This window comes from Vulpes vulpes, chromosome 11 (assembly GCF_048418805.1).
Source record: "Vulpes vulpes isolate BD-2025 chromosome 11, VulVul3, whole genome shotgun sequence".
NCBI lineage: Eukaryota > Metazoa > Chordata > Mammalia > Carnivora > Canidae > Vulpes > Vulpes vulpes.
This window is the reverse complement of record NC_132790.1, coordinates 43,496,212-43,515,672: the sequence shown is the minus strand read 5'-3', so window position 1 is coordinate 43,515,672 and position 19,461 is coordinate 43,496,212. Positions and strand designations below refer to the sequence as shown.

The 19,461-nt window shown below is 35.9% G+C and overlaps 1 protein-coding gene across 14 annotated transcripts in view; it reads left to right on the top strand.

The window, feature by feature from the left end:
- Positions 1–19,461, top strand: part of MRE11 (MRE11 homolog, double strand break repair nuclease) — a 72,571-nt gene that overhangs the window by 7,825 nt on the left and 45,285 nt on the right. For 8 of the 14 annotated variants that reach the window (XM_072726189.1, XM_072726192.1, XM_025993242.2 and 5 more), the window contains exons 4-10: positions 214–374; positions 5,086–5,173; positions 6,101–6,242; positions 8,788–8,902; positions 13,129–13,314; positions 14,761–14,932; positions 16,116–16,196. In XM_072726189.1, coding sequence (XP_072582290.1) covers positions 214–374; positions 5,086–5,173; positions 6,101–6,242; positions 8,788–8,902; positions 13,129–13,314; positions 14,761–14,932; positions 16,116–16,196 — 945 coding nt within the window. The remainder of the gene's footprint in view (positions 1–213; positions 375–5,085; positions 5,174–6,100; positions 6,243–8,787; positions 8,903–13,128; positions 13,315–14,760; positions 14,933–16,115; positions 16,197–19,461) is intronic. The other 6 variants (XM_025993246.2, XM_072726195.1, XM_072726196.1 and 3 more) reach the window with 2 other exon arrangements.

Genomic DNA, 19,461 nt, shown 5'->3' with positions numbered 1-19,461 from the left:
AGATGGCTTTTTTGAAGGTGTTCTGGGAACCTAAATTGGAGTCAGATTAATCCCTAGACTGGCAGGCACATTGAATAAATAAAATATAAGATTTTAAATCTCCATACACAATGTTATCTTTTATGAGATTCTTTTTTTCTACCTCTTTGCTCTATAGTTTAACATTTTTACCCATAAAACATACTAATTTTCCCACTATTTTCTGTTGATTAGGTGGATTTTATTTTGTTAGGTGGTGATCTTTTTCATGAAAATAAGCCCTCAAGAAAAACATTACATACCTGCCTCGAGTTATTGAGAAAATATTGCATGGGTGATCGTCCTGTACAGTTTGAAATTCTCAGTGATCAGTCAGTCAACTTTGGTTTTAGTAAGTAAGTATATTTAAAAGCTTAAGTAAATGTTTCCTTGTGTATATTTTCTATAAAAGTCAAACACCTTAACAGCTATTTCAACTTCACTATAAGCTGGGTTTTTTTTTTTAGCTATTTTCAACGTAAATGTAATTCTTTGAATTTTCTGTATATCATAGTATTAATTTGTATTTTCCTAATTAATGGTGGAACTGAGTATCTTCTCAAGTTTTTATTGTACATTTTGGTATCTTCTATTCATATTCTTTGCCCATTTTAAAAATTGTGATTTTTCTCTTTTCCTATTGAATTTGCAGAGGCTATTTATGTATTAAGTGTTTGTTAGGGAGAAAAAAAAAGTGTTTGTTAGGCATGTATTTTATTTTTCCAGTCAGAGGATTGTCTTTTGACTTTTTTAATGGAGACTTTTGTTGACAAATATCTAATTTTGATGTAGTATATACCATTTTTTCCCCTTAAGGGTTGTACTTTGGGGACTGACTGACGATATTCACCTAGAACCTCATGTCATAAAGATAGTCTCATGTTTTTTCTTAAACACTGTATGGCATACCACACTGCATGTAGTCATATGGTATGTTAGCCCACAGCTAACATACTCAGTGGTGAAAAACTGAAAGCTTTTCTTCTAAGATCAGGAGCAAGACAAGGATTCCCACTCTCACCCCTCCTATTCAGCATCGTATTAGAAGTCCTAGAGCAGCTAGGCAAGAAAAATTAGTAAAAGGTATCCTAATTGGAAAGGAAGAAGTAAAGTTGTCTTTATTTGCAGATGACAATATCATATATAGAAAATCTGGAAGATTTTGTGAAAAAACTGTTAAAAACTGGGCAGCCCGGGTGGCTCAGCAGTTTAGCGCTGCCTTTGGCCCAAGGTGTGATCCTGGAGACCTGGGATCGAGTCCCACATCAGGCTCCCTGCATGGAGCCTGCTTCTCCCTCTGCCTGTGTCTCTGCCTCTCGCTCTCTCTCTGTTCTCTCTCATGAATAAATAAATAAAATCTTTAAAAAAAAACTGTTAAAAACTAATAAATGAATTCAGTAAAGCTGTAGGATACAAAATCAGTATACAAAAATCAATTCCATTTCTACATGCTAACAATGAATTACCAGAAAGAGAAATTAAGAAAAAAAAAAAAGGATAAAAAAAGAAAAAAGAATAGAATACTTAGGAATAAATTTAATCAAAGAGGTGAAAGATCTAAATGCTGAAAACTGTGACATTGGTGAAAGAAACTGAAGACACGAAAATGGAAAGATACGTTGTGCTCATGGGTTGGAAGAATTAAAATTGTTAAGCTGTCCATGTTACCCAAAGCGATCTACAAATTCAGTGCATTTCTATCAAAACTCTAATGGTATTTTTCATAGAACTAGAATAAACAATCCTAGAATTTGTGTGGAACCACAAAAGACCCCAAATATCCAAAGCAGTCTTAAGAAAGAAAGATAAAAGTGGAGACATCACCGTTGCTGATTTCAAACTGTATTATAAAGCTATAGTAATCAAAACAATGTGATATTGGCATAAAAACAGACATACAAGTCATTACAACAGATTAGAGAATGCAGAGATAAACCCATGCATATTTGGTCAATTAACTGAAAACAAAGGAGCCAAGAATATACAATGGGGCAAGAAGAACAATCTCTTCAATAAATGGTATTGGGAAAACCAGACAGACGCATATGAAAGAATGAGGTTCCCCTCATCTTACACCGTACACAGAAATCAACTCAAAATGGAATAGAGACTTGAATGTGAGGCCTGAAACCATAAAACTTCTAGAAGGAAGCATGAGGAGTAAGTTCCTTCACATCATTTGTGGCAGTGACTTTTTTTGGATTTGACAACAAAAGGAAAAATAAGTGGGACTACATGAAAATAAAAAGCTGCATAGTAAAGGAAACCATCAACAGAATAAAAGAACCTATGGAATGGAGAAAAATATATCATAAAGTCATATTTGATAAAGGGTTAACATCCAAAATGTATAAAGAACTTACATAACTCAATAGCAAAAAAAGAAAACACCCTCCCCCCAAATCCAATCCAATTAAAAATGAGCAAAGGAACTGAATAGACATTTTTCTAAAGATCCACAAATGATCAACAGGTATGTGAAAAGATACTCAAAATCACTAATCAGGGAAATGCAAATCAAAACCACAATGAGACATCACCTCACACCTGTTAGAATGTCTATCATTGAAAAGATAAGAACGAATACTGAGGATATGGAGAAAAGGGAACCCTGGTGCACTCTTAGTGGGAATGCGAATTGACCAAGCCACTATGGGAAGCCTTATAGAATATCCTCAAAAAATTAAAAATAAAACTACCATGTGATCAAGCAATCCTACTTCTGGATATGTATCCAAAAGAACTGCAAACAGGATCATGAAGAGATAATCTGTATTTCTGTGTTCCATTGCAGCATTATTCACAGTAGCCAAGATAGGAAGCAATCTAAGTGCCTATCAATGGATGAATGGATAAAGATGGGTTAGGATGATGTGGCATGTACATATGAACATGAAATATTACTCAGCTATGAGAAGGAAGGACATTTAGCCATTTGTGACATGGATGGACCTCAAGGGCATTATGCTGTGAAATCAGACATAAAAATCCTGTGTAGCATCCTTAATGTATGGAATCTAACAAAGCTGAATTCAGACTAGAATGGTGGTTAACCAGGACCAGGGCTTGAGGGGAAAGGGAGATGTGATCAAAGACTATAAACTTTTCAGTTACAAAATGAGTAAATTCCAAGGATCTAATATACAACATAGTGATTATAGTTGATAAAATATTATTTTATACTTGCAAGTTGCTAAGAGAGTAGGTTTCAAATGTTCTTGTTATTAAAAAAAAGGTAATTATGTGACATGATGCGAGTGTTTTAGCTAAGCTGTAGTGGTTATTTTGCAATATGTGTATTCCAAATAACATTGTACATCTTAAAGTTATACAATGTTATATCAATTATTTTATGATAAAGCTTGAAAAAATAGGATGCTCCAATAACTTAAAATGTGATATGTATGACTAATGAATTGATAGGTAAGTGAAAGTTATAGAGCTTCCAGAAATAGCCTTAACACATGTAGGAATTTAGTATTTGGAGAAAGTGGTGTCTCATATCTCCAAGAAAAATATGGATTGTTCAATAAATGTACTAGAAATATCAGACATTAAAAAAAAACTTAGATGTGGGAGAGATTTTTCTGTGCATGATACAAACTGAGAAGCCATAAAGGTAAAATTGATTGTCTTTGTAAAAGTAAATTTGCATGACAAAAACTGCCTGAAACAAAATGAAAAGTCAGAGTTCAACTAGGAAGAATATTTGGCAATTCATTGCAAATTAGAGTAAGGTCTAATTTCCCCAGTAGGCAAATAACTCTTTCAAATCAATTTTTAAAATTTGAGAGTTCATAAAAACGTAGGTAAAGAGTACAGATATAGTTCACAGAAAAGGTGACATTTAAACATAAGAATATGAAAATACAAAAGGGAATTCATAGGAAAGATACAAAATTAAGCACTACTGAGAGATTTTTCTCCTGTCAGATTGGCATAGATGAATGATTCTCAATTCTAGGTTGACATTGTAGTCACCTAGAAATATAAAAAAAAAAATTACGACAGTTTCTGGGTCAATTACTCTCTTGTATATGTCAGTGTTGTATCTTAAAAGATACCTAGACAATTCTAACATGCAACTAAGGTTTAGAACCCCAGGCATAGATTTAAAAGCTTGGTAACTTACTATGCTGATAGAATGAAGGGAAAAAGTAGTCTCTCGTGAGTTGCTGTTGTATTATGTGTAAATTTATCCAATTCTCTTGAGGGAAATTGATGATATTTCCAAATTTACAAATGCATGCTTATCCTTTGACCTCGTATCCTTCTAAGTATTTTCTTATATATGCACAAGGATAATTTTGTACAAGATTACTCATTGTACATTATTTGTGTTATTTGTAAAGTAAAAAAACTGGAAATAGTCTAAATGTCCATTGGTAGGTAACTACTTAAACACCTTATAATAGCCCATTCAATGGAGTACTGTCTTGCCAAAGAAAGCACAAGGAAGTTCTTTGTGTACTGATAGAGAATGATTTCTAAAACATATTAAATGAAAAAATAGGGTGCAGAAATCTATATCATGCTGCCATTTGTGTAAGAAGAAAAAAGATGCATTTTATTTGCTAAGGAAAGTATAAGATATTATTACAAAGATATACTAGAAGTTGCTATGGGCATTTGCCTCTGAGAAGAGAAGCTAGGTGACTAGGCGCAGGGGTCGGTGGGAGACTTGTAAATTGCACAAGTAGTTAGTGATAGAGCTGGAATTTTGAATCTTGGTTTCCAAAATGATGTGTTTCCTTCCCTCCCTCTTCTTCAAAGAACCTTATACAAAGGCTTTTAAAATTCTGAAGCACTCTTTACTTTCCATTAGTCAGATATATCTCATGTAATTCACAAATATCATATATTGCAGTGTTTTCTTTAGGGTAGTACTGTGTGATATTTATTTGAATTGTTCCTTGTCCTTTAATTTCTTTAAAGCTCACTCAACACTAGTGGTCTTCTGCCAACTTACTCAGTTTGCCCATAATTGCATTAATTTTTTAGAGGAAGGTATTGGGGAAAGCAGCTTTTTTGTCTTTTATAGAAACATTAATTTTTTTTTTTTTTAAGGTTTCCGTGGGTGAACTACCAAGATGGCAATCTCAACATTTCGATTCCAGTGTTTAGTATTCATGGCAATCATGATGATCCCACAGGGGTAATTATAGGGTTCTTACAGTTTGTTGTCACTTTAGTTTATGGAAAGCATTCCTGTCCTTCCCAGAAATTTTTAGTCAAATTGAGTCAGAAAGTCAAATTGTCTTTGAATCATTCATATAAGCTTTTATACTGCTTTTTAGATAATTTTAAAAAATCTGGGAATAGTAATTGGTATGTGAAGTATGCTTTTATTTCATTAGTGCTGAGATTGACAATAAGTAACCAGGAGTAAGAATAAATACCCAACATTTGTATAAAGCTTTATAGTTTACCTGGTGCTTTTGTGTCTCTTATCTCAAAATCTTACCTGTAGGAGATGATTTCTCATCAACAGTTTTAAATAGAAATTAGATCATCGTATTGCCTATATGATGTGGAAATAATAATTGAGGTTCTACACTTAAAATAGCTTTTTGTTTTATCTGATCATTAATACCATAAATCACTAGTATCTAGTTTTTTTTCCCCCATGGTTTAAGACATCTATTTACTATTACAAAGCACTTATTTCAGGGCTGGTTTTTATTTTATGTCTTTTTTTTAAGTAGGCTCCATGCCCAGCATGGAGCCCATTGCAGGACTTGAACTCATGACTCTGAGATCGAGACCTGAGCTGAAATCAAGAGTGGGACACTTAACCAGCTGACCCACCCAGGCACCCTTGGTTTTTATTTTTGGTAGCCAAGACACCATAAGTTTTGATGAAATGTTAACTTTGAATTTAGCATGTGGTTCCAAATTATTGTAGGTCATTTGTAATTGAAGAAAGGTAACAAATACTTTTACTGTTGTAATTTTGTTCTGGGAAGATACTATCCTAATCTATGTAAGTAGTATCCGGAATATGCTTTAATAGGTAATAATATGATACAGGATTACTTATTTTTAGATATATATTAATATTCTTTGAAAATATTTTACATAGGCAGATGCACTCTGCGCCCTGGATGTTTTAAGTTGTGCTGGATTTGTAAATCACTTTGGACGTTCAATGTCTGTGGAGAAGATAGACATCAGTCCAGTTTTACTCCAAAAAGGAAGCACAAAAATTGCTCTATATGGCTTAGGTAAGATTTTTTTATTTTATACTGTTTATGTTAATAAATAGTTGCTTACGAGCAACTGAAATCAAATTCTGGAATTAACTTTTTGTTATTTGGAATAAAGTGAAGCAAATCTAATTATTCCTGATGAGTGACTGTAAAATATGATAGAAGGTTTTGGTTGAAACTTTTTAATATTTAATAAGGACCATTAGCCCTTAATACTTCCTTTAATGGCAGTTTTGGTTAAAAAAAAATTTCCTTTAGTGTCTGTTGTTGATTTTTTTTTTTTTTCTTTTAGACTCTGGTATAGAATCTTGAATGTTTAGAATCATAGAGTAGAAAAACTGCATTTTGGTATCTTGAAAGTCTTTGAAATACCTGAAGCTTCACTGTCCAGTATAGTAATTACCAGCCTCATGTACATAGTGAGCACTTGAAATGTGGCTTGAAATGAGGAATTGAGATATGCTGTATATATAAGATCACAGCAGATTTCAAAGACTTAGAAAAAATGTAAAATACCTTATTAATATATTTGGTTAAATAAAATAAAATTAATTTTACCTGTTTCTTTTTGGTTGTTTTATTGTGGTTACTAGAAAATTTAAAATTTGGCCTGCATTAGTGGCTCATGTTATATTTTTGTTAGACAGTGGTAGGCCAGAACTGTCATCTGTAATGCTTGGAATATTTGCTTTATCAACTTGTCTATCTTCAATTTATCTGGTATCCAACAGGTGAAAACCTGTTTGCTAGGCTTGATTCTGTATGAACAACAACAACAACAAAAAAAATCAAATAATATTTTTAGAGTGCATTCAGACTATTTGTTGAGTTTTCCTTTGATTAAGCTCAGCTTGATACTTTGTTTTATGAATTTCATAGCCTTAAAAAAATTTCATAGCCTTACTATGTATATTGTGTATAATTATAAAAATTATATTCCATATTAAATCAACCTTAAAGTGCCCTGAGAGAAATTAGGAAAAAATTTCACACTGTAGCCTTAACCTAGTTTTTATATTTTTTGAAAGCTTTTAGTATAGTAGAAACCTTAGAAGACTTTATTTACTTCATTCATGTCTCTCTGATATGTTTTTAAAAGAAGAATTATGGGTTTTATTTAAATAGTTCTCTAGGGAATTTAGTCTTTGTCCAGTTTTCATTATTTCTAAAAAGTAGAAAAGCATCATGGTTATCTATATTTGAGAGATCAGGAAAATGAGATCAAAGTGTTATGTCTGATTTCTCAAGTGATAGAGCAAGAAGTGGAATATACTTTTTAAAGTTGGTAACAGGTATTTTAGTCATTGCAACATTAGGGATCATATCTGCAGAAAATGGGTGATCTTCCCACTTTCAGACTAAGATCCCAGGTGGCTGCTGGAGCATCACTCAGTCATCTGTTTTCTCCCAAACTCTCATTTCATCCTCTTCTGTTCTTAACTGGACTCCAACTCTTCCCTACACCCTCACTCCAAACCTCTTTACAGTTAGCAAATTCCCTCATAACGTGTTTCCTCTCTGTATGTTGTTTCTATTCTCTGACCTACAGGGAAACTGACTGGTCCCTAAGGCTCTGTGTCCCATGAACTTTTCTCAGGCTTCTTACAGACTTTAGGGCAGGGGGTGTGGGTGAGGAATCACTGATCCTTCTTTTTCCTGCTTTCTTTTTCCTTTCCAGTCTACAAACACCCTGCCCCCTGGAAGCTGCCCCTCACATTTTTCACTTGCCTACCCTCAAATTTTGTCAGTGTTCTTAAGGCTTCAACACGAAAGTCGATCAGCCTTCTGCTGCCTTGGACTTTGTATGCCTTGACTTTTTTGTTTCTGGTGTATATGTTCTGCATTCCACCATCTGTTCCATTGGTTATACTTTGGAAATTCTCTTTAAGAAAGTAGACTTTTTCTGGTTTTTAGCTTTTGCATTGTTGGTTTTTTCTTCCAAGGCCTTCTCTAATGACTGCATAAAGTAGTAACTTTCCCCCCACTGATATTGCCGTCTTAGCATCCTTTTTCCCTTTTATACTATTTAAATGTATAATTTGTAGTTTTAGTTGTTTTTGTTGGCCTTCTCCACTAGACTAAGATCTTTTGGGGTATAGGAAGAATCACTTAAACGTCATTATATTATTAAAAAGCATAATATCTTTATTTAAAAACAATATATAAGAATATTTTTAAGTATTTTATTTATCTTATCCTTTTTAATATCTCATAACGTATATTAGATCGAAAATATGTATAATAAATAAAGGGGTAGTGAAAAACCATATGGTTGAAAATTTTAATAAGAATTTAAGCATAGAAAATTTAAATTTTTATTCCACATTTTCCAGATTTCAAAGGTATGTATGCCTGACATGAGAAACATTTTTTAATACAAGTATCTTCTCAGCAGCTGTCATGTAAGAACCTGGAACATATTCATTTGAAAAAATGATTCCAGATTTCAAATAGATCTCTAATAAAAAAGTGAAGTACTTAGAGAAGCACATAAGTTAGAAGCAAAACATTCATTTTTAAACCAAATAAGAAACCAGTTTTAAAATAATGTGTGTTTCAGGGTCCATTCCAGATGAGAGGCTCTATCGAATGTTTGTCAATAAAAAAGTAACAATGTTGAGACCAAAAGAAGATGAGAACTCTTGGTTTAACTTATTTGTGATTCATCAGAACAGGTAAAAGTACTTTCTGGGAAAAAAAAATTTTTTTTTTTTGAATTTTTGAGTCAAGTATTGAGGTTCCTCAAATCTATTTCCAGGCTTCCATAGTTCTATAAATGTTCCTTAGTCTTTGAAAGTTGTCAGTGCAGGATCATGCAAAACTTACATGTGCTTTGTGTGACTGCATTTTGAAATTGTTTCCAATAAATTCATATCTCTAAAGTATATTTATGACCTATGCATAAGATACAAGAATAACCATAAAATTGAATACTCAGCAAAGAAGGAGAACATTACCAGTACATTACCTGTGTCTTTTCTTGACCCCATTTCTTTACACGTACCCCAGAGGGGAGCACTATTTTTAATATGTATATAATCAAATTGCTTTTCTTTATTGTTTAATCATGTACGTATCCATCATGAGTATTTTATTTAGTTTTGGTTTAACTAGAACTCTGTTGTATATTTTTCAACTAGCTTATTATGTTCCTCATTACATTACTAAGATTCATCCATTTTGATGCTTAAAAGCATAATTAATTTTCACTGATATGTACAAACTTTTTCTTGTATTGGTGAATATTTTGTGTTATTTTCAGTGTCTTGCTTTTTTTAAACGTTTTTGTTATGAATATCCTGGTGCATATGTGCAGGTGTTTTTCTAGAATATATTAGATATAGCTAGATCAGCTGTCTTTTGTTGGTATCTTGAAGAAGTTTGGTCTATTGGTTGGGTGCAGGATTGATTGAAAGGAAGGTAGACTTGATGCAAGATGTATTATGTGATAACCATAGTTAAAGTGTAAAACGATGGTGATGAAAATGGTGTGGAAGGGACAAACCCAAGAAGTTACAAGGAAGAATCCAAAGGGCCTGATTATATGATTTATTACTTATTGAACAGATACTTATTGAATGCAGAATTGCTGATACTTCAACCCACTAAACATTGAGTGAAAAGAAGGCTTTACAAGGCAGCCTTCTGTTGCCTTATGTATACTCTCAAACTGAGTTTTGGAGGAGGAGCAGACTCAGGTTTTAATAAGTGCAGTCTCCTTATAACTTTGCACCACTGGAGTTTGTCCTTGTTTAGGTCTTCCCAGTTCTGCTGCACTTTCTACTTTCCCAAAGTAGGAAAAAGTCAGAAGGAAAAATCCTAAGTGATTCCAAGAACTTAAATCAGAATGAGAGGTGGAATGGCAACATTGGGAATGGAAACTGGTAGTATGATGTTGATAATGGCTAGTTGCTGGTGATGTTAAACATTGATCATTTGATTAAGGTGGTATATGCTAGATTTCTCCAGTGTCAAGGTCCCATTTTCCATTTTGTAATTACTATTTTGGGAAAATACTCTGAGACTAAATGAATGTACCGTTTCACCTTAAAATTTTGCCCGCTAATTTTAGCCTCCTTCGGTGGATCTTATTTCCAGCAATGAATACTATGGTGTTACAGTTATTATTTTTTATTTCCCTCATTCATTCTGCATTTATTAATTGAAATTCTTCTGTAAGGAAGATTTGTCCCTTCTCTCATTTATTCATTTATGTTGTTATGGACTCAAGGATATTTTATCCTTTGAGTTATAATCCAGTACTGTCAGTTTTTGTTTTTTGCTGTTTTTTTGCTGTTGCTCAAATTGTTCCAGTTTTGACCATTAAGAGTTCTTTCGTATTAGCTTCTGTGTCCTTTCAGCATGCCCTCTTCTTATTTATTTATTTTAAAGATTTTATTTTTTTATTCATGAGATACACAGAGGGAGGCAGATACATAGGCAGAGAGAGGGAGAAGCAGGCTTTCTGCAGGGAGCCCAGTGGAGCTCGATCTGAATCTGGGATCGACTCCGGGATCACGACCTGAGCCAAAGGCAGATGCTCAACCACTGAGCCACCCAGGCATCCCCTTATTTATTTACTTTTGATCATGTCCTTCACTTTCTGGTACCACAAGATGCTCCAGGCTCATCTTGTTTTTTTCTGCCCTTGCCCTGGAATCAACCTTTTTCCAAGGAGCCCTGATTGCCTTTATTGGAGAACAGTATTTAGAAACCCAGATACGCCCATTAGATGTGTTTAATTGCCACCAGGACTCTTGTAGCCCTCACTGATAAGAGTTAAGGAAATAAGTGTATGTATCTGAGACCATGCATATTCATCTGTATTTGTTAAAAACACATGCAAGCATGAGTTTATACTTTATTCTAATCCAGCCCTACAGGGTTCATTTTTGTCTTTCCATTGTATTTGGGAGTTCTTTCTCTAATAGTTAAAAACCTGGATCATAATATCTATAAGATATTTACTTAATATTTTTCAATCTTGGTTGACATACTAGGTAATTTCAAAATTGCTGACCTGTACCCTTGAGAAACAAATTTGCCAGCTAATATATAGTGTTTATATAGCGATTTTAGTCATTAGCCTTGCTGTATCAAGTCAGAACACCACCTCTAGAATTACTTAGGCCAGCTCCTTTTTCCTCTGGTCCCTTCAACGTGATTTTCCAGTTTTTTTGTAATATGGTTAGGCTCATTTGTAACCCTCTGTATTCTTACATACTTTTTTATTGCTCTCATGGACTTATAAAAAAAATAGGGTTTGTCCCAGTGAGTGACAGTTCATGAGCCTTTTTACATTTTATTTTATTTCCCATATGTATCTGTATATGGGCCAGTTTCTTTCCCTGGCTGAAGAACAAAGTAGACCCTGAAGCAGAAGAGCACCTTGTCATACAAAAATATTTCCAGAGGGATATTTTGATCAACTTGTGAGTCACAAATGAGGTTCAGCCTACCAGCATAATCTTCCCTCTTCCATGAAAGAGTTGGTGGTCTATGAAAGCACAATTGCATCCTGTAGTTTTCGAGTTATTCTGTGTTTCTTCAGTAACTGTGATAATGTCATACCCTAGATAGGTATTTTTTACATAAAAACATCCCTAGATCCACAAGCCTGCTGCTTCTCTGATTTCACTTCCAGCTCTTCCCTGCATTCATCCTGCTCAGCCACGCTCCTCTCCTTGCCGTCCTTGAACTCACTGACTACATTCTCCCTTCAACACTTCTGCCATCTCTCTGCTCTAGGACTGCCGGACTCAGCCCTCTGCTAGGACTTTCTTCCCTTGCAGGCTTGATCCCTCCTGGCAGTTCTCCGCTCGTGTGTCACCTAGCAGAGCAGCCTGTCCTGGCCACCCTGAGCACAGTAGCATTCCCATTTCTGTATCACTTTTCCCTTGATTTTTCTTTATAGCACTTCCCACTACTTGACAGATTATATATGCATACGTGTGCACATATGTGTGCATAACGTAGAATTGCTTATTCCCCAACTGGACTTTATCCCCTAATGTGCCTTTGGTATCTAGAAGAGGCCTGGGACACCTGGCACATAGTAGACATGTGGTGAATATTTGTTGAATGAATGAATATTGATTTGCCTTAAGCGAATGCTAGGTTGAAGTATTTGAACACTTTTACTTAAATTCCCAGGGATAAAGTGAATATCCGGGAAAACTTCCTTCTTGTCTTTTCTCATTTTGGGTTTTCATGTATCTTTTAATGATAACAGCTGATCTAGGTATAAAACCAGAGTTTGCAAATCTTCATACAGTATTTTATGTAATATTGAAAAACTCATCTCTTATGTAAGACTGAAATTCTTACTCCCATTATTATCAGTAAACAAAACATGCTAAAAAATGACAGGACATCTTTAGAGATTTGTTTTTATTCTACAAAGTTTGGACTTAACTCACTTTCATTTTCTGACATATGTATATATATATATAATCAGACTGTATATATATGATTAGATATATATGAATCCAACTAATTTATATGTTTTCGCTATTGATAGAGCTCATGCTGCCGCTTCTCTGATTTTGCTTCTAGCTCTTCCCTGCATTCATTCTGCTCAGCCATACTGTTGATGGAGCTTATGCTTTTCTGATTTTCCCTCTGTAAAGCCTTTTGTGGTCTGTCTCTCAGTGTAGAATTGACCACTTTCTCTTCTGTGGCTCCTATCTGTGTCCTACAAGTTTATAAACCTTTGGAGGATTATATCACTTTTTGAGGTATTATCTTTGCATCCCTCATCTCTTGAATAGTTTCTGGCACATGGAAGAGGTGTCATAAAGCTTTAAAGAATGGAAAAAGAAAGATCTGTATTGCTTTACTTAGTATGAAGTGTTTGTATACCTCTGGATATTTATATTTATTTTTAAAAATCTTGATACAGGAGTAAACACGGAAATACTAACTTCATTCCAGAACAATTTTTGGATGACTTCATTGATCTTGTTATCTGGGGCCATGAACATGAGTGTAAAATAGCTCCAACCAAAAATGAACAACAACTCTTTTATGTATCCCAACCTGGAAGTTCAGTGGTTACTTCTCTTTCCCCAGGAGAAACTGTAAAGAAGTAAGTGTTATATTTTCCAAATCCGTTAAAATAAAAAAATTACTTACTGTAATACTTTAATCATCCAACAGGTTCAAGATACTGATGGTTTTGTATTTGATAGATTACTTTATGAAGATTATTTGATGTAATCTTTAACTCTTTTCCCAGATCTTAAGCCATTTTCAAAGGAGAGCATTCCAGTGGTGTTAATAATTTTGCTGCTTATATGGCATGTTGAGGGCCAACATTTTTACTGATTAAATTTCAAGTTAGAGTGCTATGGATGATGATTAATTTCACAGAAGTCCATTTATAAACAAATTCATCTAATGCCATCTAGTTGAGATTTTTCTGGTTATAAATGCATTATAGCATATCTCTTTTCTTTTAATTCTTTAGGGGAATTATATGATAAAGTAATTGATGCTGATGAAGCCCAATTTTTTTTTAAAGATTTTATTTATTCATGAGAGACAGAGAGGCAGAGAGAGAAGCAGGCTCCATGCAGGGAGCCTGACGTGGGACTTGAGCCCAGGTCTCCAGGATCAGGCGCTGGGCTGAAAGCGGCGCTAAACTGCTGAGCCACCCGGACTGCCCCAAGCTCAATTTTTTTTTTCAAATGTCATTTATTTATTCATGAGAGACACAGGCAGAGGGAGAAGCATGCTCCATGCAGGGTGCCTGATATGGGACTCTATCCCGGGTCTCCAGGACCATGACCTGGGCCAAAGGTAGTGCTAAACCACTGAGCCTCTCGGGCTGCCCCCAATTTTTATAATGGATTTCACCTTTTGAATCCACTCAGATTTTAACTTTTGTGATGATAATAATAGATTTAAAGGCTATGGTAGTAGGATGTAAATCTGTATGTTATTTTTCAGAGTTGTGCTTATTCATTTCACAGATGTGTGTATATTACCTACTCACAGGGAATATGTGTATGTGTAATAGTCTGTACTATAGATACTACTGTCATAGCCCTGGTAACATTGATCATGCCTATAGTATGCCTGTCTTTGCTCACTGAAGTGTGTAGTTCAGACGGGGAGGAATGAGTCAATTTTATTCTGGGGCAGAAGAATGTTTAATATATTTTTTCAATTTGATGTGATACAACATCAAATTGTTAAACAAATTTTTAAGAGTATGATTTTGTAAAGAAATATTTTGTAGGGATCCCTGAGTGGCGCAACGGTTTGGCGCCTGCCTTTGGCCCGGGGCGCGATCCAGGAGACCCTGGATCGAATCCCACGTCGGGCTCCCGGTGCATGGAGCCTGCTTCTCCCTCTACCTGTGTCTCTGCCTCTCTCTCTCTCTCTGTGTGACTATCATAAATAAATAAAATAAAAATAAAAAATTAAAAAAAATATTTTGTAGAAAGTTAGAAATATGATAGTCTTGGTGTGCACATTTCCAGAGAGAATTTACAGTGTGACTAGGCTTTCATTTCCCCCCTCATTTCAGACACGTCGGTTTGCTGCGTATCAAAGGAAGGAAAATGAATATGCAGAAAATCCCTCTTAACACAGTTCGGCAGTTTTTCATGGAAGATGTTGTTCTGGCTGACCATCCAGAGATTTTTAACCCAGATAATCCCAAAGTAACCCAGGCCATTCAGAGCTTCTGTTTGGAGAAGGTGATTCCTCTATATAAGAGCTGATGAGATCTGCTTTAGCTGAGAGATGATTGCCAATGAATTAAATACTTCCACAGAGTAGAAGTCTTTGTGTTTGTTACTGTCTCAAGAAGCCCACAAGGAAGCACTGTTTTTCCATGAATTTAACTGTATCAAAGACGTTTTTTTTTTCTTTTTTTTTTTAAGTCTTGGAGGTGTAGAAGGGACTTTGTTTAATTAAGGCCCCCCTTCCATTCCTCCTCCTCAAAAACCTACAAGTCATCTATTCTTTTTTTTGTGTTCTGATTTGATAATTTGTTCATTTTATTTATGAAAGCAGGCAGTGGCTTTGATTGGGGAATGGGAGGATACTGTGGAGGATGAGGAAAGCCTTAGCATCTCTAATAATCTCCATTAAGCACCTCTTTCACCCTGAAAACTACCCCAAATGAATTCTGTAAATGTGTTTGCTGTGTGCCTTGTAGCTTCAGCATAAGTACCAGACCTCACCTTCCATGCGGATTTGCCACTTCTGAACCTCTGAGAAATTCTAGAGCTGCTGCAGAAGGTGTATGAATGCACTTAATAATATGTAAATTGACAGCTTAATAACAGTTGCTTACAATTACTGTAATTCTTACAGTTATCACTGATATTCATTGATTGCTTATATAAGTCTGGGCATTGTTGACCACATTTTGCATTTAATCCACTCAACAGTGCTGTAGGTAGGTAGGTAGGTAGGTAGGTAGGTAGAGTCTGTTGTCTGCACTTTATAGAAAGAACACAGCCTTCCTGACAACATGTAACTCAGTTAACTGGCAAGTTGAAGAGTATGCTGGTTTCAAGAGGATTAGATCCAAAAATTCACATTAAGACTGCGGTTTCTGACTGTTCCTGTTTAGCCCCTATGACACCCGTTCTCCAGCTTCCCTGGAGGAGGGTATGTCCACATGGTGGCTCACAGAAATGCTGAGTTCTGTTGGACCGAGATCATGTATATGTCCCCAGGAGGTGGAAAATGGATGGATTGGTCAGGCCTATGTCAGGTCTCTCAGCCTTGACACACTGACGTTTTAAGGCTGGTTCATTCTTTGTTGTGGGAGGTCGCATTGTAGGATTTCAGCAATAATCTCTTTGACCTCTACCCGCTAGATGCCAGTAGTATCTTTCCCCTAAGTCATGACAGTATTTTTATTTTGAGATTAAAGAAATGCTTGAAAATGCTGAACGAGAACGTCTGGGAAATTCTCAACAGCCAGAGAAGCCTCTTATACGACTGCGAGTAAGTCTGATTTAGATAAATGAAACATTATGGGTTTTCAGAAGATAGTACTATATGGTTTACATAATTTTTTTTCTTTAATTAGAGTGTATACAGTAATAAGAGCAATCACCATCTAGCACCAGAAATAATAAAGCTGTCCGGATTTGATTTAATCATAGTTTAATTCTGAGAAATTTTGATTTTTTTCTAATGTTTTTCATTTTCTAAGTAGTCTGTTGTTCTATTTAAGAAGTTGGCCAAAATCTCTAAGTGCATCTTTTACCCTCTCTCTCCCCTCACTCCTTGTGGCCTCCCTGCAGTTCTCCACTCTTACCAACCTCACATCGGCGCAAGAAGCCTTGCAATGAGGTGTACCCTGATATCTGGGGTGGTGAGAAACCAGCATTCCTCATTCCACTCATCCTCCTCTGCTTGTTCTTTTCTTTGTTTTCCAACACATCCTCCTAACCTACTATATACAGTGTATTTATTTTGGTTATTGTGTGTTGTCAACTACAAAACTGTAAGCTCCATGAAAGCATGGAACCTTGTGAATTTTGTTAACTAATGTATCCAAAGATCTCAGAACAGATCTGGCATATAGCAAGTCTTGATAAATGTGTTGAAATAATGATGTGTTTGAGAATATTAAAAAACACAATTGAAGTGTTTCCTATACCTGTCAAACCACTTGTTTCCATCATCATATAAAAAAAAGTAACAGACCTCTTCCAAACCCCTCAAAATACATAGCCCTTACTGCTCATTTAACATTCTGTTCCTCAGTCCACTATAATCAAGCTCTGATCCCACCATCTCAGGTGGAAAAGATGACCCTCAGTTTTCAAAGCCAGTAGCTTGTTTTCATCTGACTGAATCACTCTTTGATACTTGTTTTCTTCCAAGTTGTGTTTGACCCATCCTCTCTTTTAGCCCTCTTTTCAGGCTAGGCTTGTGACTTTGAGAACCACCTATAGAGTGATGATCCCCACATCTTTATCTCTGGCTTAGACTTTGTTGAGGTCCAAGAGCCTCTTGGTACTTAAGGAATAATCAAAACAGCAGCACTGACATCACTTGGGAAACTTTTTTTTTTTTTTTAAACAATTAGTGTTTTTATTTTTATTTATGTATTTACTTTTAGAGGAGAGGGAGAGAGAGGGAGAAGCAGAGGGCAGAGGGGAAAGGAGAATCCTAAGCAGGCTCCATGCCTAGTGGAGAGCCCAATGCAGGGCTCAATCTCACAACCCTGAGATCATGACCTGAGCCACAATCACAAGTCAGAAGCTTAACCAACTGAGTCACCCAGGTGCCCCTCACCTGGGAAATTTTTAAAAATGCAGAATCTCAGGCCCTACATCAGACCCACAGAATTGTATTCAATAGGATCCCAAAGAGATTTGTATGCACATTAAAATTTGAGAAACGGGATCCCTGGGTGGCGCAGCGGTTTGGCGCCTGCCTTTGGCCCAGGGCGCGATCCTGGAGACCCGGGATCGAATCCCACGTCGGGCTCCCGGTGCATGGAGCCTGCTTCTCCCTCTGCCTGTGTCTCTGCCTCTCTCTCTCTCTCTCTCTCTGTGACTATCATAAATAAAAAAATAAATAAATAAATAAAAAAAGCTGAAGGCTTTTCCTTTAAAAAAAAAAATAAAATAAAATTTGAGAAACACTGGGATATACTGTGAGTAGATAAAAAGTAGATTCTAGAGCCCGAATGCCCGGGTTTGATTCTGGCTCTGCCACTACTGGCTGCATGAACTTGAGTAGCCAGATCTTGGGTCCCTTGGTTTGTACCTCATAGATTTACAAGATCAAAATGAATTAAATACTACTTGTTGCGCTGTAAGTAGTCTGGCCCTAATCCCATTGTCACTGCTGAGGTTGAGCTCTGATTTTCTCTTATCTAGCCTGTAAATGCATCTTCCTTCCTGCCTCTGCTTTTAGTTTCTCACTGCCCCCCACAGCCCATTCCCACTAATGCCAAAACACAATCTTGTATGTCTTTCTTGCTGAAAATGACTTAAGGATCCCCTAGCGCTAATAGGAACAAGTCTAAACTCTTGCATAGCATTCGAGTGTTTACATGACCTAGTCAAAACTGAAACTGACTTCCTTGGCCTCTGCCTCCTTTCTCTGCCAGAACCTTCTAAGTTCCAGCTATGTTAGACTAAAAGTTACTATTCCCTGGGTCCAGTGGAGTTTATTTTACTCTTCCATACGTTTGCCCATGCTGATTCTGCTGTGTGGAATGTGCTTCTCTCCTTCTATAGCATCTCCTTCAAGAGCCTTTCATGACCCTCCCCTTTGGAATCAGCACTTCTACCTTTGTGCCCTCCATCTGCTTTGTATGTGCTTCTTAAGCACCATTCTCATTTTGCTTGTACTTACTATTTACATGTTTGTCCTCCCAGTCAGCTTGTGAATTTCTTGACAACCAAAATTATACTTTGTTATGGCTGTATCCCTGGCCCTTAGCAGAATGCCTAGGACATTGTAGACATGTCCTACATGAAGTTTGTTTAGTGAACAAGTTTTGTGACTCTTAGCAGCAGAAAATCACAAATCAAGCTAAGCTTGAGTATCATTGATAAAATGTCTGAAGAGTTTTGGGGAGACCCAGTAGCTTGAGCATTTAGCATTTCTGTTTTATAAAGTGATTAGTATAGAGATGTCATACATAGTTGCTTTGGGAGAACCACATAGTTCCCTTTATCTGGGTAGAGAGCCCATGTTTCTCATCTATGTTTGCCTGATAACATTAGAACTAAGGAAAGTTGAATAGAAAATTGTCATTCTTTTTTTCCTAAACACAGTGAATTATTAAATCATTCATGAATCAAAAGAACAGATATTTTCATTAGTAATTGTCCAAAAGTACATTGTATCAACTAGGGATCCTCATTAATTTTATGATTCAGTAAACAAATAACTTTGATATTTGTTCTGCTTCCTGGGGGACACAGTGATTATAAAACAGGAGATCTTGAATTTATGGGGCTCATGTGGAGTGGAGGTGTGAGGAGAGACATAAATAGGTAGCCAGTAAATGAACAAGATGCCAGCTAGTGCTCAGTATGATAAATACTGTAAATTGGGTACAGGCTAGGGAATAGTTTGGATAGGCCAGTGATGTGCAGTACAATGCTGGTTCCCAGAGCCTGTTTTTGGAACAGCTAGTTTAGGGAAATGATATCTCTTGGGGAAAAAATGTAGTATGCATTTCTCTTTGTATGTAGGCATTTCTTATACAGTCTTTGTGTGACTGTAAATTTCTTAACTT